At 44.6% G+C, this 26,001-nt stretch overlaps 1 protein-coding gene across 1 annotated transcript; it reads right to left on the bottom strand.

The window, feature by feature from the left end:
* Nucleotides 1-945: 945 nt before the first annotated feature.
* LOC129818758 (thrombospondin-4-B-like) lies at nt 946-24,135 on the bottom strand. Its single transcript, XM_055874968.1, has 22 exons — nt 23,842-24,135; nt 17,369-17,566; nt 16,395-16,642; nt 15,579-15,678; nt 11,757-11,839; nt 11,404-11,455; nt 11,011-11,162; nt 10,768-10,905; nt 10,397-10,474; nt 7,720-7,872; nt 7,314-7,418; nt 6,945-7,052; nt 6,625-6,784; nt 5,802-5,920; nt 5,608-5,660; nt 4,997-5,190; nt 4,303-4,481; nt 4,162-4,210; nt 3,871-4,067; nt 3,596-3,768; nt 3,317-3,456; nt 946-3,131 (listed from the first exon to the last, which is right to left on the bottom strand). The coding sequence occupies exons 1-22, from the start codon at nt 23,918-23,920 to the stop codon at nt 3,073-3,075; spliced, it is 2,817 nt and encodes a 938-aa protein (XP_055730943.1). The 5' UTR covers nt 23,921-24,135; the 3' UTR covers nt 946-3,072.
* Between the last annotated feature and the right edge of the window lie 1,866 nt (nt 24,136-26,001).

Below are 26,001 nucleotides of genomic sequence, written 5' to 3'. Positions count from 1 at the left end.
GCTTATTAAAGAGCAGTGATACTAGCAAGAGCAGTGTGCAGGTTTCTTCTTTCTTCTCGGGTACTGTAATTTATTAAAACAAAAACCTTGACTGACTCATTGGCATGACTTACCACGAAAATCGTAATACTATTATGTTTTTACTGATTAACCCTCAAGCTACCAATATATTTTACATATATCAATTACCAGAAACTATGGGGGGAAACAAAATTTTAGCAAAGACTTATTTCTCTATCAAAACATCATTATTCATGTAATTACTGTTATCTGAATTTTTTTTCTCCAAAACAGTTATTTTAGCAAAATTACTTTTAATTTGCATATTCTGCAAAACCAAAATATTTTTTCCCCGTGATATAATGCAGCTTTTTTCCAAAGTACAATCCACATTAGTACTAAAAAGCCAAATTACCATAATTTGATTAGAGTATCATTTCATTTTCAGAATTCTGATGTAAACACAGTGCATTCGGAAAAATATTCAGACACACTCACTTTTTCCACATTTTGTTAAGTTACCGCCTTGTTCTAAAATTACCTAAATACATTTTTTCCCTCATCAATCTACACACAATATCACATAATGACAAAGTGAAAACAGGTCTTTTGAAAAAACATCTCAAGGGTGATCAATGGAAACAAGATGCACCTGAGCTCAATTTCGAGTCTCATAGTAAAGGGTCTGAATGTAAATATGATATTTCAGTTTTATATTTTTAATACATTTGCAAAAATGTCTAAAAATCTGTTTTTGCTCCATCATTATGGGATATTGTGTGTAGATTGATAATAATATATATTTTCTAATCCATTTTAGAGTAAGGCTGTAACGTGGAAAAGTGACGGGGTCTGAATATTTTCCCGAAAACACTATACACATTTTGTCATATTTATGGGGTAAAGATGAATGCCAAGTGATCCTGAGAGACATTGACCAAAATATGGATTCATTTTCTTTATTTACTTATCCCAGAGACAGCATTAGCATTGCTGCTAGTGAAACAATTGGAGTATAGGGCCTATGGCAGGCTGCTTCAAAAATCATGCCCTTATCCTCTAAATCACGTCAGACCAATGCTATAGCACTCAAAATACAGTATCATAACAAATTGCACATATAATGTATTGGAGGATGTTATAGGAATTCTGGTATTCATATACAATTTTCAGTATAATAACTATTCGATTGGAGAATACACACCAATACAGCACAATGTGTACATTTAGAGGGTAGCTGTTTCTGTATGACAGTTGTATTACAGTTCTACAAAGTATTCATACAACTGACATACTTTTATGAGCTGTTTATACAGAAACTAAGCATATATCTAGGGTCATTTAGATTTTGTACATGGTCATGCCTAGTTTTAACCATAGGCAAGTACACAAGGTGCTCCATCTCCGCAGGTGTCTATCAGGTCAAGATCACCCCAATAGCCCCCCCTCCACCCTCTGATGATATGTATAATTTAATATTCTGTCTCCAGAAAAACCTGGATTCAAATAGATTGTTTTTTAGATTTGCCCTACACTCTTAGAAAAAAGCATTGCAAAAAGGGTTCTACAGCTGTTCACATAGGAGAACCCTTTTTGGTTCCAGGTAGAACCCTTTTCTGGTTCCTGGTAAAACTATTTTGGTGCCACGTAAAACCCTCTGTGGAAAGGGCTATCTACATGGAATCCAAAAGGGTTCTACCTGGAACCAAAAGGGGTTATTCAAAGGGTTCTCCTGTGAAGACAGCCGAAGAACCATTTTTGGTTCTAGAAAGCAACTCTTTTCTAAGAGTGTTGGATAACTACTTTTTGGAGAATACACCCCAATACAGCTGTGTGTAGATTCAGAGTGTATCTGAGATCTGTATTGCAGTTCTATTAAGTATTTATACTATCGACTAACCGGTGCCCCCACACATTGACTCTGACCCGGTACCCCCTGTTTATAGCCTCGCTATTGTTATTTTACTACTCTTTAATCAAAATGACCCCAGTCGGTACCTTGAGGGTTAAGCCCTCTAGTTGCCAAAATATATATATATATATAAGCAGACTTTATGTATGCCCGTGTCACATGGTCACCCCCAATAATAATAGGTTAACAGGTCAATAGTCTTGTTTCCTCACTTCTATACATTTACAATGTGGTCAAATTATTTTTACCACATGACCTGAGAGAATGGCTGATGAAATTCTTGAGAAACAAATGGAATCTGCTCTTACAATAAGGCAAGACAATAAAATGATGCAATGTCTCTTAACATTTTTTATGTGAAATTCTCTTGTCAATAACCTTACAATTTAGAAAAGAATCAACATGAATTTCAAACATATAAACACCTATGTCTAAGAGTGAAACCAGACAGAGGAGTAGATTTGATTTGAGAATCATTTAAGTATGTAAAGCATCGCTTTCCATTGGCCTCCAGAGAATTGCGTCAAGGAGCCGTGATAAGCAATGATAACCAAACTCTTGGATAAGACTAGGCCTCGGGGGAGGATTGAGGTCAGAGTTACAAGACAGTTAGCCTGGTCCCAGATCTGTTTGTTTTTTTCCAAAATTGCAAGATAGCACAAACAGATCTGGGACCAGGGTAGAAGAAAATGTAATATGCTCAGGCATGGCCAAGTCACCATGGTCTGACTCCTCTCTTGTGTTCCCTTTCATGTCCATGTCGTGTGAATACATTGTGCAGAGTGTGGGGCTGGTATATCACACTGGGAATAAATGCTGCTCTGACAGAGAAGGAAGCTTATATCAATGGCTGATGATTGTGTATGTGGATGATAACGCAAATGAGCTCAAAGAATAAAGAAAATCTAGAGTTTGAATTGTAATATGCATGAAATGTAATGATAAATATAATTTTATTTTACTCTAGTAGTCCTCATTCAGAGCACTGAGGACACTTATTTTAATACTCAGGAAGACAAGTTGATTAAAACATTTTTGAGGGGGGGTGGCATAGACATAAACAGACAACATACAGTATTGCCACTGTGTACACACACACACACACCACAAACATTCCAAACACGTGGAGAAACGGTCTTTCTTTCAGACTCTCTGTAGGATTAGAGACTGTCGTTGACGCCGTGCTGCGTGCTGAACTGGAAGTCCTCAGGGATGGTGTCTTTATAGGTTAGAGGTCAGAGGTTAGGGTCAATTTCTACTGAGGGTCAGTTAAATCAAGGATGCCAATGTGACAAATTTGAGTTAAAAACAAATAGCTTGAATATTGTCATGAATGTACAAATAATCTCAGTAAAGAAAAAATAGCATCTCAAATGACCAGTTTCAACTAGCCTCTTTACTTACCATTGCAGCGGTACTTTAGGTTGGACCAGATTATGTTTTCCTGAGAGAAACAGAATACACCCAGTCGCCCTCCTCTCATGGTGGTGTCAATGGTCACACCAGAGTCAGCCACCAGTTCTGTACCCTCATAGAAACGGGCCCTGTCCAAAAACCCAACAGACAGTCATTCTTGTTAGAAAACTAGAGTATTATATGGAGAGATCACATCTGACTCTATCACACTCTCACACTCACTCACTCTCAGAAGCCATCCTGTGTGCATCATATCAGCTGTCTCACCTGATGTATCCGACCTGGGGCCGGTGCTGCAGGTACCAGCGGTAAGAAACCTTGTCCTTCCAGCCCACGTTCCTGGGGTCCTTCCACAACAGACGCACCTGGTCGTTGGTGTCCCCTGTGTGCCAAAGGGAGTTCCTCAGGTGCTCACCTGGACCCGACTTAGACTTCACAGCCTGGGAGATAGCGAGGGAGAGAAGGTAAGAAGTAGTAAATACAAAAATAAGAAGACAGATTTCATTGTACGATTCAAGACACACACACACACACACACACACCTTGAGCTGGATGCCAGGCTCGGCCACTGCTCTGAAGGGTGTGGCCTGCCAGTAGGTCTGCTCAGTCTGTTTCCACATGACCACGTAGAAGGAGGAGGAGTCCTGGTAGCCAAAGATGAAGCCTGCGTAGTCATCGTCAGTCACTGTGTTTACATGGAACGTCCCCTCAAAGTCCACCCCACTGAATGCAGTGTAACCTAGGGAACAAAACAAAGAGGTTACGATGAAATGGGATTGATACAATACGATATGATAGATGATACTTGATAATGATTTGGAAGTCTTTCTTACCCACAGCCAGTCCAGGGTCACTGTTCATGGTCTGCACAATCTCCATTCCCTATTGGAGAGATAAAATGTCAGTCATGTTGTCAAAGCATTTGAACATATTTCGCTTCTTATTTCCGGTAGTCCCGTAAATGGCCATCGCACCTGATTGAGGACCACCCAGTTGGGGTCAATCTGGGCGTCACCCTCGGGGTCCAGCACCACCGTCTGATAGGCTCTGAAGTCTGTCAGAGTGACCTCAGCGTTCTCTGGACAGTTGTCTATCCTGTCAATCACCTTGTCCTGGTCAAAGTCTGACTCACACACATCCCCAACACCGTCATCTGGGAGGAGAGAATACACAAAGGCTTAGAAATGATGCCCAGTAAGGTTCTAAGCATAGGCAATACACTAGTAAAGCAGAGAGTTTAAGATTTGTTGGTTGGTTGGTTGATTGGTTGTAGGTCAATGGTGACTGAGTATACGTTGTTTGAAGTACAGTATTAGATCAGGGAATCTACAGTCCTTTTGCAGGTGTCAAAGCTGAATGTGATGGAAAACCTTGTCAGTCCGTAGGCGCTTCACTTCCTGACGTTTTACCTTCAGTTAAAAAAATGTGTATACTCATACTGTATGTGTAGTCAAGTCTTCTATTAGTATCACACCATTTACAGCACGTTTGGCAGGACACAAACTTACACAGAAAAGAGTTGGTCAAAGCCCAAACAGACTGAAATACTAGGCTATAGCTTTTAGGTGATAACTCAAGAATTCAGATTCAGATTTAGAAAAGTGTTATTTCAATTTGGTCACAGCAGTAATGTAAATTAAAAAGTGTGAAAGAAAGATTACTACTGACTGTTCTCATCCAGCTGGTCGGGGTTGGGCACCAGTCTGCAGTTGTCGGGTCCTGGTGGCAGGAAGTCAGGGATGTTGTCGTTGTCATCGTCATCGTCACACTCATCCCCCAGGCCGTCTTTGTCCGTGTCCAGCTGGGAGCTGTTGATGACGTTGGGACAGTTGTCCTTGGTGTCCTGGTGGCCGTCACCATCACTACAGACCAGGCAGGCAACACAAAAGGAGAAGGGACAGAAAAGATAGAGTCAGGTCTCTCACAAATTTTGGAAACTATTTTTGGGACATCCCTGTTAGTGAGCATTTCTCCTTTGCCAAGGTAATCAATCCACCTGACAGGTGTGGCATATCAAGAAGCTGATTAAACAACATGATCATTACACAGGTGCACCTTGTGCTGGGGACAATAAAAGGCCACTCTAAAATGTGCAGTTTTGTCACACAACACAGTATTTTTGTTCAGTGTATATATACTGTAGTTGAATATTCATAAAAATAAAGGGATGAATTGACAACTGGAATCATGTATTGACTAAATCAAATAAATCATGAAGTGGATATTTTAAGATAATACTTTTTCTAACGTCAGATACTTCAAAATATGTTTTCTTTTACCTGTCTTGGTTTGTGTCACAAGAATCCCCAACCAGGTCATCATCGATGTCGGACTGAAATCAGAGCACAGATTTGTTGAAACACTTTTTGACCTCTCACAGGGGACGACGTCTCCGTCGCTCCATATTCCAGTGTATATCTGTAAACTTAACAGGTCTCAGAACCCTAATGGAGGCCTGTGGAGGCAGTCTGACCTGGTTAGGATTAGGAATATCGGGGCAGCTGTCACAGGCGTCTCCCACTCCGTCTCCATCCCGGTCCAACTGGTCCCGGTTCACCACCCGCTGGCAGTTATCCAGGAAGTTCTTCAAGCCTGGAGACCAATTCAATTACAGAGTTTGAGATTGTAAAGTTATCTGACCAATAGTATCGCACCACCCTGCAGAAGTGTTAGAGAAATACATGACAGTGCTTAAGTAAAGTAGTCTCTTTCAGGATTACTGCTTTGTGATGTATGCACACCAGGGATAGCTGTTCTAGATATTTCAAGAACATCTGTGAAAGTGTGAAAGAAAGTGTAAGAAAGTATGGCCCATGAGAAAAATCATAAAGCATGATTTATGTGATTTGAAGGCTTACTCACTGATGTTGAATCAATGCATTATTATTTAAAAGCAAACTGCATGTGGTTGATGCTGTTTACGTTGATATGCTGTTTCTAATAGTTCACTAGTTGTGCCACAGGCAGGCGCTGTTGCATTTGTCATCTGAGGAAAGTGTTTGTACAGAAGGCCCTAGGTGTGTCATTTCTCATTTCTCTCAGGGAAGTTAAACAGTACTGTGATCATTGCATAAAGGTCAAGTGGTCTGTAGACAGAGTCTGTAAAAAGGAACACAGACAGTCATGTACTGTATCAAAGCGTGAGGAGGACAAAGGCCTACTGTGTGTTTGTTTGAGAGGTGATTGTAGTAATGGGATCAGGGTAGGGTTGGTGTTTGGTGTTTTCTAGTCAAACGGCTGTTGTATCAGACTACTGTGACGCTAGTTAGGTGGTAGGGATGTGTCGCTGTACGTACCGTCTCCATCCATGTCATCATCGCAGGCGTCTCCTTTCCCGTCACTGTCAGTGTCCCTCTGATCGGGGTTCTCCACCGTGCGACAGTTGTCACAGGCATCACCATGGTTGTCCTTGTCACTATTCCTCTGGTCCACGTTAGGCTTCAGCCAGCAGTTATCCTGCATGGGAGAGGGGCACAGGGAGAGCAGAGAGTTTGAGGGAGGTGTGTGTGTGTGTGTGTGTGTGTGTGTGTGTGTGTGTGTGTGTGTGTGTGTGTGTGTGTGTGTGTGTGTGTGTGTGTGTGTGTGTGTGTGTGTGTGTGTGTGTGTGTGTGTCTACCTGTTCATTCAGAATACCGTCTCCATCAGCGTCCGCGTCACAAGCGTCCCCTTGTCCGTCCTCGTCAGCATCTTCTTGGCCAGAGTTGGGAACACGCATGCAGTTATCCTGACAACCAACAGATTTATTTCAACACACTGCTATCCCTTTAACAGACACAACGTCAAAATAAGATGGTGGGAGGGGAAAAGGGAAAGAGGGAGTGAGAAAGGGGGAGAGTGAGAGAGGGGGAGAGGGAGAGAGGGAGAGATGGTGATACAGGGAGAGAGGAAGAGAGAATTAAAAGCGAGAGAGACGGGAAGGCACGGAAAGAGAGATCACGTGCTGTTTATTCCAGGATAGTTGTATTTGTTCCGTTGTCCTGGTTACCTTTTTACAGACCATATCCTTGCACTTGAGTTTCTCATCAGGGTATCCATCAATGTCTGTGTCCTTCCCACATAGGTAGCCATTACCAGCCCAGCCAATCCCACACTGACAGGGAAAATAAGAGAAAACACTTGAGGCAGTGTGTGTGTGTGTGTGTGTGTGTGTGTGTGTGTGTGTGTGTGTGTGTGTGTGTGTGTGTGTGTGTGTGTGTGTGTGTGTGTGTGTGTGTGTGTGTGTGTGTGTGTGTGTGTGTGTGTGTGTAAGGCAGTCAGTAAAAGGTTGGCCTAGTTTTATAGAGTGATGAGTGTGTATGTGTGTGTGTATTATTCTGCGTATCTATGTGTGTGTGTGTGAGTGAGCGAGATTTCTTTCAATGGAGGCTAGTTTGTGATCTATAGGACCCCACCTGACAGGTGATGGAGCCGTCTCTTTCTTGGATACACTGGGCGTTGACATCACAGGGGTTGGTCAAACTGTTACCACAGCTCCTCTCTGGCTTACAGCCCTTCACCTGGTCCCCGGTGTAGCCTGTTTTACATCCCCCACAGACGTATGAACCCTACAGGGAGAAGACAGGGTTTTTATTTTTTTGTATTTTTTATTTCACCTTTATTTAACCAGGTAAACTAGTTGAGAACAAGTTCTCATTTGCAACTGCGACCTGGCCAAGATAAAGCAAAGCAGTGTGACACAGACAACAACACAGTTACACATGGAGTAAACAATAAACAAGCCAATAACACAATAAACAAGTCAATGACACATTAGAAAAAAGAAAGTCTATATACAGTGTGTGCAAAAGGCATGAGTAGGTAGGCAATAAATAGGCCATAGGAGCGAATAATTACAATTTAGCAGATTAACACTGGAGTGATAAATGAGCAGATGATGATGTGCAAGTAGAGATATTGGTGTGCAAAAGAGCAGAAAAGTAAATAAAATAAAAACAGCATGGGGATGAGGTAGGTAGATTGGGTGGGCTATTTACAGATGGACTATGTACAGCTGCAGCGATCGGTTAGCTGCTCAGATAGTTGATGTTTAAAGTTGGTGAGGGAAATAAAAGTCTCCAACTTCAGCGATTTTTGCAATTCGTTCCAGTCACTGGCAGCAGAGAACTGGAAGGAAAGGCGGCCAAATGAGGTGTTGGCTTTGGGGATGATCAGTGAGATATACCTGCTGGAACGTGTGCTACGGGTGGGTGTTGTTATCGTGACCTGTGAACTGAGATAAGGCGGAGCTTTACCTAGCATAGACTTATAGATGACCTGGAGCCAGTGGGTCTGGCGACGAATATGTAGCGAGGGCCAGCCGACTAGAGCATACAGGTCGCAGTGGTGGGTGGTATAAGGTGATTTGGTAACAAAACGGATGGCACTGTGATAGACTGCATCCAGTTTGCTGAGTAGAGTGTTGGAAGCTATTTTGTAGATGACATCGCCGAAGTCGAGGATCGTTAGGATAGTCAGTTTTGCAAGGGTAAGTTTGGCGGCGTGGGTGAAGGAGGCTTTGTTGCGAAATAGAAAGCCAATTCTAGATTTGATTTTGAATTGGAGATGTTTAATATAAGTCTGGAAGGAGAGTTTACAGTCTAGCCAGACACCTAGGTATTTATAGTTGTCCACATATTCTAGGTCGGAACCGTCCAGGGTGGGGATGCTAGTCGGGCGGGTTGGTGCGGGCAGCGAACGGTTGAAAGCATGCATTTGGTTTTACTAGCGTTTGAGAGCAGTTGGAGGCCACGGAAAGAGTGTTGTATGGCATTGAAGCTCATTTGGAGGTTAGTTAACACAGTGTCCAAAGAAGGGACAGAAGTATACAGAATGGTGTCGTCTGCGTAGAGGTGGATCGGGGAATCGCCCGCAGCAAGAGCGACATCATTGATATATACAGAGAAAAGAGTCGGCCCGAGAATTGAACTCTGTGTCACCCCCATAGAGACTGCCAGAGGTCCGGACAACATGCCCTCCGATTTGACACCCTGAACTCTGTCTGCAAAGTAGTTGGTGAACCAGGCAAGGCAGTCATTAGAAAACCCAAGGCTATTGAGTCTGCCGATAAGAATACGGTGATTGACAGAGTCGAAAGCCTTGGCCAGATCGATGAAGACGGCTGTACAGTACTGTCTTTTATCGATGGCGGTTATGATATCGTTTAGTACCTTGAGCGTGACTGAGGTGCACCCGTGACTGGCTCGGAAGCCGGATTGCACAGCGGAGAAGGTACGATGGGATTCGAAATGGTCAGTGATCTGTTTATTAACTTGGCTTTCGAAGACTTTAGATAGGCAGGGCAGGATGGATATAGGTCTTTAACAGTTTGGGTCTAGGGTGTCACCCCCTTTTGAAGAGGGGGATGACCGCGGCAGCTTTCCAATCTTTAGGGATCTCGGACGATACGAGAGGTTGAACAGGCTGGTAATAGGGGTTGCAACAATGGCGGCGGATAGTTTTAGAAAGAGATGGTCCAGATTGTCTAGCCCAGCTGATTTGTACGCGTCCAGGTTTTGCAGCTCTTTCAGAACATCTGCTGTCTGGATTTGGGTGAAGGAGAAGCTGGGGAGGCTTGGGCGAGTAGCTGCGGGGGAGGCGGAGCTGTTGGCCGGGGTTGGAGTAGCCAGGAGGAAGGCATGGCCAGCCGTTGAGAAATGCTTATTGAAATTTTCGATTATCATGGATTTATCAGTGGTGACCGTGTTACCTAGCCTCAGTGCAGTGGGCAGCTGGGAGGAGGTGCTCTTGTTCTCCATCGACTTTACAGTGTCCCAAAACTTTTGGGGAGTTAGAGCTACAGGATGCAAATTTCTGCTTGAAAAAGCTAGCCAGTCAATGAACAACATATAATACATGTAGTACTTGTACTTGTGTCAGATATTTAGCTTGGAATCCTTTTAACAAACATTGTTCCCATGTCCTATTGTTTAAAATGGAGCGATATTCTATTTGGATTCCAGATACTAGCCTGGTCCCCAGATCTGCTTGTGCTTCAAGAAGTTTCTGTTCTATGATAACGAAGGTCAGGAGTTGGCTGAAGCAAAAAGATGTGGCGACCACCAGGCTATCAGACAGACGCTCAGTCCTTACCGCAGAGTTGTGACAGAGAGAGTCAGCAGTGCACCCTCCGTTGTTGGGTCCTTTGCACTCATCAATGTCGTCACAGACCTAAGAGATGTACAGTACAAAACCGGAGATGAGTATAAAAATACAAATGATAATATATAGCTTGAAAAGACGTTACAAGATGAGTTATCCTAGTAACAATGTCACCGGGTGGGGGTCGATTTCATTTCAATTCATCTTCTTGAATTTACCAAGTTGAAATGGAGGACGATAGCTTGCTGTCGAAACGTTGGTGAGTAAAGGATTTTATTAGAGCTACTAGTGTGTGTAGCTTTTCCTTTTCATCAAACCAATTGATATGGAGACCTTGACTCCATTTGGTGAGGTTGACTGACCTGTTTGTTTGTCTGTGCGTAGACCACTCCCACCCCCTCCACAGCCAGACCAGTGTAGCCCAGAGGACATGTGTCACAGCGAAACCCTGGAGCTGTGTTCACGCACTTTACCCCGGCGAAGCAAGGGTTCAACTGACACTAGAGAGAGAGAGCGACAGTAGAAGACGCTTGGTTAGTATTTTAGAATGATCACAACCATACAAATACATACAGTAAACACACACAGACACACACACACCCTACCTCATCCACATCATCACAGCTGAAGCCATCCCCTGTGTATCCATCAGGACAGGGTCCACACTCAACACCCTCCTCCGTCTCAATACACATGTCGTCACGGAAACAAACACCATGGGCACACTTTGGCTCCATGACCTCGCTTCCACCCAGTCCTTCAAAGACACCCAGAGGAAATATGTTTTTATGACAGTAATTTTCACAATACCAGTGGCTTCTCATGTATTAGTTATAAATGTGTGAACATGCTTCAAGTAAAACTAGGGCCTAGGGATTTTCCTTGTTAGGTCTCATGGTCAGGAAAAAATCTTGGCCCAATCTATAAACAACATATGACATGAATACAGAACTTTAATAAATCATTTGTAATATGATGGTGGTATTGGATGTTCTCACCACAAGCCTGGCACTCAGAGATGGTGTTTCTGAGAAAAGATGTCTCTTTGACCTTTAGAAAGCAGCAGAAACATTTTTATTATATCTTTATTTAACTAGGCAAGCCAGTTAAGAACAAATTCTTACTTTCATTGACGGCCTAGGAACAGTGGGTTAACTGCCTTGTTCAGGGGCAGAACGACAGATTTGTACCTTGTCAGCTCGGGGATTTGAACTTGCAACCTTTCGGTTACTAGTCCAACGCTCTAACCACTAGGCTACCTGCCGCCCCAACTAGCATGTTTTTATATGGACTCAGTGGGTCAGGAGGTGCAGTTTAGGAGTTCCAAGAGGAGCTTGACCATTATAGTTACCTGCTGAATAAGGACATCTTTCAGCTCATGTATCACCTGGGTGAGCTCAAGCATTTGATTGGAGAGCTGCTTTGTGTTGACCCCTGCATGGGGGAAGAACATGGGTCATACCAAAACACTTGAGTTGGGGTTCTTGTTTGACCTACCCTCAATCTATAGTAACAGAGTGAATTAGACAGTATATATATGTATGTCGTAGCAGTCAAAAGTATGGACACCTACTCATTCAAGGGATTTTCTTTATTTTGACTATTTTCTACACTGTAGAATAATAGTGAAGACATCAAAACTATGAAATAACACACATGGAATCATGAAGTAACCAAAAATGTGTTAAACAAATCAAAATATATTTTATATTTGTCACGACTTCTGCCGAGGTCAGCCCCTCCTTGTTTGGGCGACGTTTGGCGATCGGCGTCACCGGCTTTCTAGCCATCGCCGCTCCATTTTTCGTATATCCATTTGTCTTGTCTTGTTTCCATACACACCTGGTTTACATTTCCCCAATTAAGCTACTTGTATTTAACCGTCTGTTTCCCATCATGTTTTGTGTGTAATTGTTTTCATGTTAGGTAGTGTTAGTTTACGCGCTCTACTTTTATGTTCTGTTTTTGGAGCGTGTTTGTTTCATGTAGTGCTCTCGTTTTTGGAACTATAATTAAAGTGCGCCTGTTCATTGTATCTACTCTCCTGCACTTGACTTTGCCTCCAATACACCATCTTGACAGAATTACACACCTTCAATGGAGTCAGCAGGAGCAGGTACCCCGGTTAGAGGAGTCGAGGAGCGCGTACAGGAACATTCGGCCATGTTACAACATCTTGGTGCTATGATGGATCGCAGGATCCAGGAAGAGCGCTGGAGTGGGCAAACGCCATGTGGAGCGAAGGAGACGCGGCGCCAGACCACTTCGAGGAGTTCACCCGTGGCTTCAGGGCCATCTTCGACCATCTACCTGAGGGCAGAGCGGCGGGGGAGAGGCTCTTCCATCTGAGACAGGGGACGAGGAGCGCCCAGGACTTCGCCCTGGAATTCCGGACCTTTGCAGCCGGAGCAGGCTGGAACGACAGGGCCCTCATCGACCATTATCGATGCAGCCTACGAGAGGACGTCCGACATGAACTGACCTGCAGGGATGCCACCATTTCCTTCGACCAACTGGTGGATTTGTGCATCCGGTTGGATAACCAGCTGGTTACCCGCGGACGTTCAAAGGGGGCTCTGTCAGTTCCATCATCCAGCACTCCTGCTTCGGTGCCCATGGAGTTAGGAGGGGCTGTTCATAGGGAGACTGGAGGAGGAGCCATCACGTGCGCCATCTGTAGCCGCGGAGGACACACTGCCGATCGGTGCCATGTTGGTTCCTCTGGGAGTCGAGGAAACAGGCAGGGCACTCTGGCGTCACCTCAGGTGAGTTTGCACCACACTCATCCAGAGTCCTCTGTTGATCAACTGTTTGTGCCTGTTTGTTTCCCTGAGTTTCCCCCACATTCCCAGCATAAGGCGCTCGTCGATTCAGGTGCAGCTGGGAATTTTATCGACAGAGCATTAGCCATTAGGTTATTTTTCCCATAGTTAGACCCTTCCCGGTACACGCTCTAGATAGTCTACCATCAGGGTCCGGGCTAATCAAGGAGGCCACCATCACCTTGGCCATGGTTATGCAGGGGAATCACGAAGAGAGAATCAGTCTCTTTCTCATTGACTCTCCTGCGCTTCCTGTGGTACTAGGCCTTCCTTGGTTGGCTCTACATAACCTCACTATTTCCTGGCAACAGAGGGCTCTCATGGGGTGGTCGCGAGAGGGCTCAGGGAGGTGTGTAGGGGTGCTACCGCGGTGCTTTCCGTTGGTGCTACCACGGTGGAAAGTCCAGACCAGGTCTCTACCGTGCACATCCCCCCAGAATATGCTGATTTGGCTCTCGCCTTCTGTAAGAAGAAGGCGACTAAATTACCACCTCATCGACGAGGGGATTGTGCGATAATTCTCCTGACAGACGCTGCGCTTCCCAGGAGTCACGTGTATCCCCTGTCGCAAGCGGAGACAGTGGCTATGAATACATATGTCTCTGAATCCCTGCGTCAGGGGTACATTCGGCCCTCTACTTCACCCGCCTCCTCAAGTTTATTTTTTGTGAAGAAGAAGGACGGAGGTTTACGCCCGTGCAATGACTATAGAGGTCTCAATCAAATCACGGTGAAAAATAGTTACCTCGCCACGCCGATTGAGTCAATGCATGGGGCGCGCTTCTTCATGAAACTGGATCTCAGGAGTGCGTATAACCTGGTGCGTATCCGGGAGGGAGACGAGTGGAAGACAGCGTTCAGTACCACCACAGGGCATTATGAGTACCTAGTCATCCCGTACGGGTTGATTAATGCTCCATCAGTTTTCCAATCCTTTGTAGACGAGATTTTCAGGGACCTGCACGGGCAGGGTGTAGTGGTGTATATCGATGACATCCTGATTTACTCCGCTACACGCGCCGAGCATGTGTCCTTGGTGCGCAAGGTACTTGGACGACTGTTGGAGCATGACCTGTACGTCAAGGCTGAGAAATGCCTGTTATTTCAGCAGGTCGTCTCCTTCCTAGGGTATCGCATGTCCACATCAGGGATGCAGATGGAGAGTGACCGCATTGCAGCCGTGCGTAAATGGCCGACTCCCACCACGGTAAAGGAAGTGCAGCGATTTTTAGGGTTTGCCAATTACTACCGGAGACTTACCCAGGGTTTTGGCCAGGTTGCTCCGCCCATTACCTCATTGCTGAAGGGGCTTCCTGTAGGGTTGCGGTGGTCGGCTGAGGCGGACTGGGCTTTTGGGCAACTAAGAGCTCTGTTTACTTCGGCTCCAGTGCTGGCCCATCCGGATCCCTCTTTGGAATTCATAATGGAGGTGGATGCCGAAACTCCGCCCCTGTGCTTTCTTCTCGAAGAGGCTCAGCCCAACGGAGCGTAACTATGATGTGGGGGACCGGGAGTTGTTGGCTGTGGTTAAAGCATTGAAAGTGTGGAGACATTGGCTTGAGGGGGCTAAACACCCTTTTCTCATCTGGACTGACCACCGCAACCTGGAGTACATCCGGGCAGCGAGGAGACTGAATCCTCGTCAGGCAAGGTGGGCCATGTTCTTTACCCGTTTTGTTTTTACCCTGCCTTACAGACCGGATCCCCCCCCCCCCCCACAGGGAAATACCACGATCCTGGTCGTTGTGGATCGTTTTTCTAAGTCCTGTCGTCTCCTCCCTCTGCCTGGTCTCCCTATGGCCCTACAGACTGCGGAGGCCTTGTTTACACATGTCTTCCGGCACTACGTTGTGCCTGAGGATATAGTGTCTGATCGGGGTCCCCAGTTCACGTCGAGAGTTTGGAAGGCGTTCATGGAACGTCTGGGGGTCTCGATTAGCCTTACCTCATTGTGCAAAGCTGTCATCAAGGCAAAGGGTGGCTACTTTGAAGAATCTCTAATAGAAAATATATTTTGATTTGTTTAACACTTTTTTGGTTATTACATGATTCCATATGTGTTATTTCAAAGTTTTGATGTCTTCACTTTTATTCTTCAATGTAGAAAATAGTAAAAATAAAGAAATACCCTTGAGTGAGTAGGTGTTTCCAAAATGTTTGACCGGTAGTGTACATATGAGCATTCTATCACCATTTAGTTGCTTTCATAAAAAGTGGTTGGGTGACGTACAAGAAAAGGCCTTTCCTCAAAAAAATTGTGTCTGTCTAAACTAGACAGTAGAGACTAAATTCACAGTTTAGGGAACACACATGAAAATGATCTGGTTTGTTTTTTTGTTATAAACTCTTACCCAGAGTCTGCACTGAGTCTCCTTGTTGGTGGCAGTTTTGTAGAGAGGCTACGTTCTCGAACGTATCTCCCACCACCAGTTTCAATTCCTCCAGCTTCTCCTGTTTGTGAAGAAGTCCAACAACAGGGATCCATTAGTTGGAGTCTGTGCTGAAGGACAGGCTTGATGAGGACAATGTGGTTGCCAGGTTTGTTTTCTGGTTGCCAGATTTGTTCCTGCTTTAGCCAATTCTAAATTGTTTGACAAATGCTGTATTTTTGAAAGACAAGGATTTGGCAACATCTGGCATCCAGGCTAGGGTTAGGGTCATTTGAATTGGGAAGGAGGATCTGAGTAAATAAATGATATCCCTGAGTACAAAGGCAACAAATGTAATGGTTTGGGATGGGTAACAGAAACATATATGGTTCTATGAGTAAACAAGACAACAGTAAACATGTTGTTCCCCACGAAAGATGAATCACCCCCCTTGGGCCAATCAGTGTAATTTAGTGAATTCCAGATCTCTATGGCAAGATACATCATTCACCCAAGTTTCCTCAAAATCGTGCCAATCAGTCTAATTATGTAAATGCTGGATCTCTATGGCAAAATGTTTGTCAAAAGGGGTCAGTGGGGTCTGAGATATTGTGTGTGAACAGACAAAGACAGATCTATAGTCCCCCTCCCGATTTCATTGGTGGGGCACAATAATGATTGCATTTCATATGATGTGCTTAATTTGAATAACATCCAATCTGACAATGGTCAAACGTTGTAATGTTTTATGAGATGAGTACAATAGGTTGCCATTTGAGACAACTACCATAACATCACCTCTGCTTTGCCCTGCATGCTCTTCAGTTCCACCACGCCGTAGCCTGCAGGCAGGCCCTGAAACACGGAGGGGAGATCCCTGACCGTCTCCACCAGTCTGCAGTCCAGGTGTAGCTCCACCCCCCCGGGTCCCTGCTGCATCCCCTTCAGGTGGAAGAGGAGGCGGTGGCGCTGACCGTCCGCCAGTTGGAGGTTGTTGAAGGTCACGGAGCTCATCCTCCGATCACTCCTCAGGTAACGCAGCACAGCTGGGAGAGAGGGAGTGAGGGGAGAGGGGGTGAGGGAGAGAGGGAGTAAGGGGAGAGGGGGGGAGGGAGAGAGGGAGTGAGGGGAGAGGGGGTGAGGGAGAGAGGGAGTGAGGGGAGAGGGGGGGAGGGAGAGAGGGAGTGAGGGGAGAGGGGGTGAGGGAGTGAGGGGAGAGGGGGGGAGGGAGTGAGGGGAGAGGGGGGGAGGGAGAGAGGGAGTGAGGGGAGAGGGGGGGAGGGAGAGAGGGAGTGAGGGGAGGGGGGGATGGGAATGAGGGGAGAGGGGGGAGGGAGTGAGGGGAGAGGGGGGGAGGGAGAGAGGGAGTGAGGGGAGAGGGGGGGAGGGAGAGAGGGAAAGGGACAAAAAGAACAAGGCCATAGAGTGTAAAATTACATGAGATGGAGAGTGAACCACAGCAAATGCGTCAATGAATTGAATACATGAATAATGTAGAAAAAGAAAGGCGAAAGTAATGATTTTTAAACACAAATGGAAAGAGAGAGAACTTTTCAATATCACATTTTACAGAAAAGTGCAGTATGTCATGCATCCCTTATCCTCTGAGCCATTGTGCACCTAATTCTTTGAGGCTGCACTGATGGCCAAATTCGATATCTTTGAAGTAATAATGCGTAAAAGAAACAATATCTTCTATATCTTCAGTGTACAAGTAGATAAACCCCCTCAGTTGGGCATTAAGTCCCTAGCCTCTCCTTCCTAACCATTACCTCTGTTGAGTTTCCCCAGCACGGTGAACTCAAAGTATTTGCTGTTGTCCCGGGGGTTGTACAGACCGAACACGGTGGTGCCAGTCTTGGGCTGCAGTTTAAAGGTGGTGAGGATGAACGCCTCATTCACCCCCTGCTCCACCAGGCCGCCCTGCAGCAGGTCTGGCAGACAGTCCGGGGAGTTTAGGAGATCATAGACTGCAGAGGGAAAAATAAAGTAACACACATGGTAGGAAATGATGAATATTCATTATTCAAATTAGTCAAACTGTCTGTGGCTCAGTAGAGCGAGAATAAACAAACCTTAAATAGATGGATGGGATGGTTATTGAGCAAGGTGTTTTGGATGTACCGTGGGGAAAGTCCACGTCAATACTTTATAGACTAAACTAGGCTGGAACATCACAGTGAGTTTGGGTAGCTGGTGGGAAATGTTAAATTGCCTGGTCAGCAGCAGAATCCATTTCTTCACTTTTTCCTGAATGCTGATTATTCCTGAGCTAGAGCTTTGGATGTGCTGTGAAGACACTGGTGGTCAAGAGAGAGTACAGATGTAGGATAGTAATTTGATGCACATCAGGAAATGCACATTTGTAGTGTAAAAAGCCTTGAAAAGGCTTCTAAAGTATGTCATTTCCACTTGAAAATGTCACACTTTATTTGCCCTAACGAATAATTTATCAACCCCTACAAAAAATGTCCATTCATTATAATCCACATACAAGGTCGGATTAACAAATCATTATTATATATATTTTTAGGAACTCAGTAGGGGTCTCAACTTACTGTGGATATGTCAGTCACTCAATTAGTCATGTCGGCTAACAATTTTTAGATTGGTAAATTAGTCAGCCATGTATTAAACATGGCCGAATACCGAACGGGCACGCAGGGCAAGTGCCCAAGGGCCCTGACCTCCAGGAGGCCTGAATCCCACTCAGATATCATTAACTTAGCATCATGACAAAATGTGTAGAATTGCAGGTAACTTGCTTTAAAATTGCAACGTTTTCTCTACGCCCCATGGCAAAATGTGTAGAATTGCAAGGAATGTACTTTCTCTCTGCCATCAAAGTGTTTTTCCCGCGAGGTGGGGGTGGCCCTTAAACCAAATCCCACCAGTTACCCAACCAAGACAGGGCCCCGCAGTTACCTATGTGGGCCCCATACCGCCTCTCTTCCACCCATCTGATTATTAGCAGAGTCCTGTGGTTGTCGGTTTCCTTGGGAGAAATTTCCAAACTCCTGAAGGTACCACGTTCATCTGTACAAACAATAGTACGCAAGTCTAAACACCATGGGACCAGGCATCCGTCATACCGCTCAGGAAGGAGACGCATTCTGTCTCCTAGAGATGAACGTACTGTGGTGCAAAAAGTGCAAATCAATCCCAGAACAACAGCAAAGGACCTTATGAAGATGCTGGAGGAAAGACGTACAAAAGTGTCTATATCCACAGTAAAACGAGTCCTATATCGACATAACCTGAAAGGCCGCTCAGCAAGGAAGCCACTGCTCCAAAACCGCCTTAAAAAAGCCACACTACGGTTTGCAACTGCACATGGGGACAAAGATCGTACTTTCTGGAGAAATGTCCTCTGGTCTAATGAAACAAAAATAGAACTGTTTGGCCGTCGCTATGTTTGGAGGAAAAAGTGGGAGGCTTGCAAGCCAAAAAACACCATCCCAACCGTGAAGCACGGGGGTGGCAGCATCGTGTTGTGTGGGTGCATTGCTGCAGAAGGCACTGGTGCACTTCACAAAATAGATGGCATCACGAGGGAGGAAAATTATGTGGATATATTGAAGGAACATCTCAAGACATCAGTCAGGAAGTTAAAGCTTGGTTGCAAATGGGTCTTCAAAATGGACATTGACCCCAAGCATACTTCCAAAGTTGTGACAAAATGGCTTAAGGACAACAAAGTCAAGGTATTGGAGTGGCCATCACAAAGCCCTGACCTCAATACTATAGAAAATGTGTGGGCAGAACTGAAAGCGTGTGCGAGCAAGGAGGCCTACAAACCTGACTCAGTTACACCAGCTCTGTCAGGAAGAATGGGCCAAAAGTCACCCAACTTATTGTGGGAAGCTTGTGGAAGGCTACCCAAAACGTTTGACCCAAGTTAAACAATTTAAAGGCAATGCTACAAAATACTAATTGATTGTATGTGAACTTCTGACCCACTGGGAATGTGATGAAAGAAATAAAAGCTGAAATAAATCATCCTCTCTATTATTATTCTTACATTTCACATTCTTAAAATAAACTGGTGATCCTAATTGACCTAAAACAAGGAATTTTTACTAGGATTAAATGTCAGGAATTGTGAAAAACTGAGTTTTTAAATGTATTTGGCTAAGGTATATGTAAACTGACTTCAACTGTATAATGCATATACAATATATACTGTATATATTTCCTTTATTTATTTTGCCTCTTGGGCCCCCTATGGGCCTGGGCCCAGGGGCTTCATTTTCCTGCTGTAGCAAACTGGCTCAAATTCAGATCCTACATCTGTAGGCTAGTTGATGAGTCAGATGTGGCAGAACATGATGCTGATGATTGCTGAGGATTTGATGTGCTGAGAACAAGGGCAGACTGGGACCAGAAATCAACCCTGGCATTTCAACACACCGGCCAAGTTTTTTACTTGAGGCCTCCACACCTGCCCATTTTTTTCCCATCTGGACCCCATTTTTTGCCAGATGATAATCATTTTGCACAATAATCCAAGTTAAAAATGAACCTGCCAATTTGACATTTGCCTGAAATGCCAAATGGCCAATCCGCCCCTGGCTGAGAAGATACTGGTGGTCAAGACAGAGTAGGTTGGTTGATGAGGCAGAATGAGTTTTGGGTAAAACATTTGTACTTTTATCAGAATGTATGGTATTTTGGTAATTCTTGAGCTAGTAGTTTTGATGTACAGAAGGGATACTTTACATAGCCTGGTCTTGATCTTGCAGCCAATTCTAGTCTAAGTTAGATAAATATGGATAAACTGCACTGTACACAATGCACAGGGAGTGGAATGTAAAAGCCATAGAAGAGGTAAGCCCACGGTTACAATTCTAGTTGAATAAAGTCCCTCCGGGACACAGCAGGCCTCAGGAGCGTGTGCCTTGAATCCCTCCCCATCAGTCTGAGACCCTACATAAATACACAAGTGCCATAGCAGCTGTCTTTAAGGCACACTATCACGAGGGCAACAAATTGCTCCCAAATGTTTCCAGAAAATTGCCCTCATATCCCCCCTATTCTCAGCCAAGATTGCAGTGTGATCCTCTGACAAGATATTGTGTGTGTGTGTATTCAGCTTCAGACATCTTTGTTCCTTTCTCTTCCCCCCAGTCTTTACTCTGGTTCCAACTGCCTGGTCTCAGTCTGTTCCAGTTCACCGGGAAGCAGCACGGGGCTTTTAAAGGCGTGTGGTTAAACGTAACTCGAGCCACGATAACAGGCGTCCCTTTCATGCCGTTTCCTGCGCTCAATTTCACCTTTATAAGCACAGACAGACCTGGTTTGTGAAAGGCTTCAGCTTCGCTATTGTCCCCCTCGCCTGTGGAGGGAGGTTAGGCAAACATTGTGACTTGGCCTCACTGTGACTTGGCCTGCAAACTGGGACTGGGGGTGCACCAACAAAACAATTTGAACAAACCCACTCTTATTCTATTCTCATCCGTCTGTTTAGACGCACTATGCACACATACTTGCTCCCATCTGTGTTTTAGACTCAGGGCCATGTGTGGGTCAGGATCTCCATGAGAAAGGATCAGCTTTCATCCGCACAGCCACCACTTGTCCTCTCAAGATCCATCAAGCTACACAAAACCATGTCCTTCAAATCCACCCAAATCCACCTTAAACCACATCTTAACCATAAAATAAACCACCGACAGCCCACACATAAAGTATCACTACCACATGGTTTGTCACACGTCTAGGAGCAACAACGGCTCAGCCGCTAAGTGGTAGGCCACACAAACTCACAGAACGTGACTGCCGAATGCTGAAGCAAGTAGTGCATAAAAATCATCTGTCCTCGGTTGCAACACTCACTACCGAGTTTCAAACTGGCTCTGGAAGCAACATCAGCACAATAACTTCGTTAGGAACATCATGAAATGGGTTTCCATGGCCGAGCAGCCGCACTCAAACCTAAGATCACCATGCGCAATGCCATGTCATCAACTCTGGAGCAGTGGAAACGGTTCTCTGGAGTGTTGAATCACGCTTCACCATCTTTTATTCTGACGGACTAATCTGGGTTTGGCGAATGCCAGTAGAACGCTACCTCCCCGAATGCATAGTGCTAACTGTAAAGTTTGGTGGGGGAGGAACAATGTCTGGGACTGTTTTTCATTGTTCGGGCTAGGCCTCTTAGTTCCAGTGAAGGGAAATCTTAACGCTACAGCATACAATGACATTCTAGATGATTATGTACTTCCAACTTTGTGGCAACAGTTTGGGGAAGGCCTAGCACAAAACGAGGTCCATACCGAAATGGTTTGTTGAGATCGTGTGGAAGAACTTGACTGGCTTGCACAGAGCCCTGACCTCAACCCCATTGAACACCTTTGGGATTAATTGGAACGCCGATTGTTGGCCTAATCGCCCAACATCAGTGCCGACCTCACGAATGCTCTTGTGGCTGAATGGAAGCAAGTCCCTGCAGCAATGTTCCAACATCTAGTGGAAAGGCTGTTATAACAGCAAAGGGGGGGCAAACTCCATATTAATGCCCATGATTTTGGAATGAGATATTCGACAAGCATTTGCCCACATACTTTTGGTCATGTAGTGTACATGTTTGTATATTTAGTCTTAGAGAAAATGTGCATTTTCTTTGAACGTCTCACATGGCTGTAGCTTCCTGAACTTGTTAGGAACTCGCCTTTCATCTCATATTAATATTGTCCATCTATGACAAACAGAAAGTGGGTTTTGTTTAAAATCTATGAGTTAGTTAGTTTACATAACTGGCTATAAATCAATCACTGAATGTGCTACAGCAGCAAAAAACACTCTCTCCTGTTGCATTACGATGTAAGGATTCTAAGCATATGTTAGTGACTGTGACATAGGGTTCAGCCAGGAGTTGATGGACAGTCGGAAGAGCGAATGAAATGATAGGAGGGACATCCCAGCTTCAATTGGTGTCAGATTTCCCACCCTGCTTCACACAGGCAGAAGAGACATACTCCTGTGACAGTGAGAATCAGGGCTATCACTCAATGCAAGCCATTTAGGTCTATGTGAGCCACATATCAAAATATAAGCAAAAATGTTGGTCGGAATGGGTACCAGAACTACACAGGTCCCCAAAACAGGGGACTTGACATCTAAGAGGTTATTATTAAGTGAAATCCCATGCAGTCATTACCAATAATTGCTATTTGTATAAACGACTAATGAGTAAAAGTTTCACTACATATCAACTGAGACACCAGTGTGCAGCTGTAAAAGTATTTTAAAAGAATATCTCTCAAAGTCATCAACAGTATTGGCATCTCAAAACCCTTTGTGTGTGTGTGCGTGTGCGTGCGCGTGCGTGTGCGCGTGCGTGTGCGTGTGCGTGTGCGTGTGTGTGTGTGTGTGCATGCTCAGACTCCAGTATTGCATACAGACCATTAGTAATTACTCCCATGTGTGTGATTAATTTGGGACTTCAGAGCCAGACTGCAGACTCCCCCCCCACACACACACACACATACACACAGTCACACCTCAGTCATCAGTACACAGCACTCTTCTGACGGATGTATTTTCAATCTTCTCACCGCAAATGCTACAGAGGAATATTGATCACAACAGAGTATCAAATGCCATGTGTAGCCCTTTGTGTATATTGGCTGGAGAAGGAATGGATGTTCTATTCTCAATCACAGTGTCTGTTAGAGCAATCATTACCTCAGAGCTTCGTGGTACTCTATTGGAATCCTCTGGGGTAGAGTGCCGAGAGCTTTATTACACTGATAGAGGCTGACATCACAGTCTCTCTGTCTGTCAAATTAAACTGTCCGTCTCTGACTACCATCAAATTGTCAAATTTAAACTTTTAGCTGTAGTATCCTGTAATTGCCTCTTCAATTACCATTTTAATCCCGCAGCCCCCCCCCCCCCCCTTCCCAAAGAAAACAATGAAATATCACCATTGCCTTTCTTTGCACTAACACTCGCACTTGTCTTGCTTTACTGTGCTGATAGCTACTTTATTGAGAGAAAATGTACTTACTATGACTGTGATATGCGGTTGTCCTACCTAGCCATCTTAAGATGGAAGCACTAACTGTAAGTCGTTCTGGATAAGAGGGTCTGCTAAATGACGGAAATGTAAATAAAAAAGCAATAACTTCAAAATGCTTCGTTGTGCAACTGCATGGTTTCAATAGACTTTACTGACCACGTCAAGATCACATTGGCATCACATTCAGTCATAATAAAGAACAAAAATCTCTGCTACACTCACCTGAGACTTGGGCTCCCACGTCTGAGCACAGGTTTAAGATCAGCTGCGAAGCCACGATCAGCATCGTCCACAGCCCCATTCTTTCCTCTCACTGTTCTCAGACCTGTTTCTCTGGAATGACTGATCCGAATCGGACAGAGTGGTGCTCTTCCTGTACTGTTGCCTGGTATGTGTGTGTTTGTAGAGACAGAGGTGAGGCTAGGCTGTCATAGTGAGGCAGGGAACAGCTGCTGTGTGTGTGGCAGCCTGGGGAGGACGGGAGGCTGACTAAGGGGGGGAACAGGGCTGGAGATGATTTAATCTTTCCTTAGACGGCCACATGCAGAGAAGGAGTGACCAAGACATCCTCCACCGTATTGGCTGCCATGGATGGATGTGGTGTGGTGTGTGTGTGTGTGTGTGTGTGTGTGTGTGTGTGTGTGTGTGTGTGTGTGTGTGTGTGTGTGTGTGTGTGTGTGTGTGTGTGTGTGTGTGTTGGTAGATGTGTGTGTGTGTGTGTGTGAGTTAGAATAGGGTGTGTGTGTGTGTGTGTGTGTGTGTGTGTGTGTGTGTGTGTGTGTGTGTGTGTGTGTGTGTGTGTGTGTGTGTGTGTGTGTGTGTGTGTGTGTGTGTGTGTGTGTGTGTGTGTGTGTGTGTGTGTGCACATGTAAGCATGAAGGGCTTCCTCCATGGTTCAGGAACTCCTTGGGCAGTACTTATAGCAAGCCAGGCAAAATAATGGTTGACTTTATGATCTATGCCACTTTTCAGATCCACAGTCTGACTCCTGACAGTCAGGAGGCATTTTTTTGCCACACACCTCCTCTTCCCAAACACTGTTAGGTATTCCTTCAGGTTTTCAGTGGTTCAGATGCAACACATTTCCCCTGTATCCTGTTTTCCCCTTCCTCCCCAAGCTTTGGACAGGAAATGAGCGATCTGGAAAACCAAATTAAAGCCACAATCCGTAATTCGTTTTTCAGGACAACGGATGCCCCACCACTTGGTTGCGCTATAAAGCTGAGGGATGGGGCTGGAGAAATGAAATGAGCTATATTGATGCAAGGATTAACAATCCATGAGATAAATATGGTCGTTTTAGAAGCATATTTGGAAGCTACACATTGTTCTTTTACAAAGACATTGTTACAAACAAATGGAGTAAAACAACCATATATTGTGGGATGTGATAGGAAAAGGCGGTTTTACTGAGCTCATAATTCATTAAAAAGTGATTTATTTAAGAATCCATGTATACCTTCATTAAAATGACCATTGAATAGATTCCCGGATTCCAAACTGTAATTAATAAGCGCAGCGTAGTCACTGAGGTCAACACAGCGTTAGACAAGCCAGAACACACAGCCGGAGGTCGCCAACATGTCTGGCACCTAACTACTTGTCACATTTGGCAGAGATGAACAAACAGGAGGCTTAATAATGTTTGTTTTTCGTTCTTTTATTAGTTTTGTGCCCTTTAAGAGCATGGAGGCTTGTTCCATTAGGAGATCTCAAGGCATTTGTGGTTTCAAAGTGTTTAGGTATTCCAGACTACCTCAGTGAGCAGCTAGCTACCGGCATAGGAAGCTAGCAACTGAAGAAACTTCTGATTTAAGAAAACCAGGAAATGTACACTACCGTTAAGAAGTTTGGGGTCACTAAGAAATGTCCTTGTTTTTGAAAGAAAAGCACATTCTTTGTCCATTAAAATAACATCAAATTGATCAGAAATACAGTGTAGACTTACCATTGGAACACAGGAGTGATGGTTGCTGATAATGGGCCTCTTTACACCTATGTAGATATTCCATAAAAAACCTGCCATTTCCAGCTACAATAGTAATTTACAACATTAACAATGTCTACACTGTATTTCTGATCAATTTGATGTAATTTTAATGGACAAAAAAAAAAGAACTTTCAAAAACAAGGAAATTTGGAAGTGACCCCAAACTTTTGAACGGTAGTGTATCTATAAGAAGTCTTTGGTTGTACTGCTGCTGAGTTGTACCAGGCAGCTAGACGTTTTGGTTAGGAGTCCATTCTTCATTGATTCAGTTTTTAACTGAAGTCTACACACGATGGCTGCAGTGCAAATCTGCTCCTTAAATGGACAAACAGGATCTAGCTAGAGCTACATCAACAAAAAGTGTTGAGAGAGGGAGTCCTAGTTTCTGTACC

The sequence above is a fragment of the Salvelinus fontinalis genome, chromosome 21 (assembly GCF_029448725.1).
Source record: "Salvelinus fontinalis isolate EN_2023a chromosome 21, ASM2944872v1, whole genome shotgun sequence".
Lineage (NCBI taxonomy): Eukaryota > Metazoa > Chordata > Actinopteri > Salmoniformes > Salmonidae > Salvelinus > Salvelinus fontinalis.
This window is presented reverse-complemented; position numbering and strand designations above follow the sequence as displayed.

Excerpts from the sequence above, each read along its gene's own strand:
- LOC129818758 (XM_055874968.1), bottom strand. The coding sequence starts at position 23,920 with ATGGGGCTGTGGACGATGCTGATCGTGGCTTCGCAGCTGATCTTAAAC. Across the intron at positions 15,679-16,394 it reads GCATGCAGGGCAAAGCAGAG|GAGAAGCTGGAGGAATTGAA; the intron begins GTGATGTTATGG and ends CTTCACAAACAG. Across the intron at positions 3,457-3,595 it reads CCCCAGGTCGGATACATCAG|GGCCCGTTTCTATGAGGGTA; the intron begins GTGAGACAGCTG and ends GTTTTTGGACAG.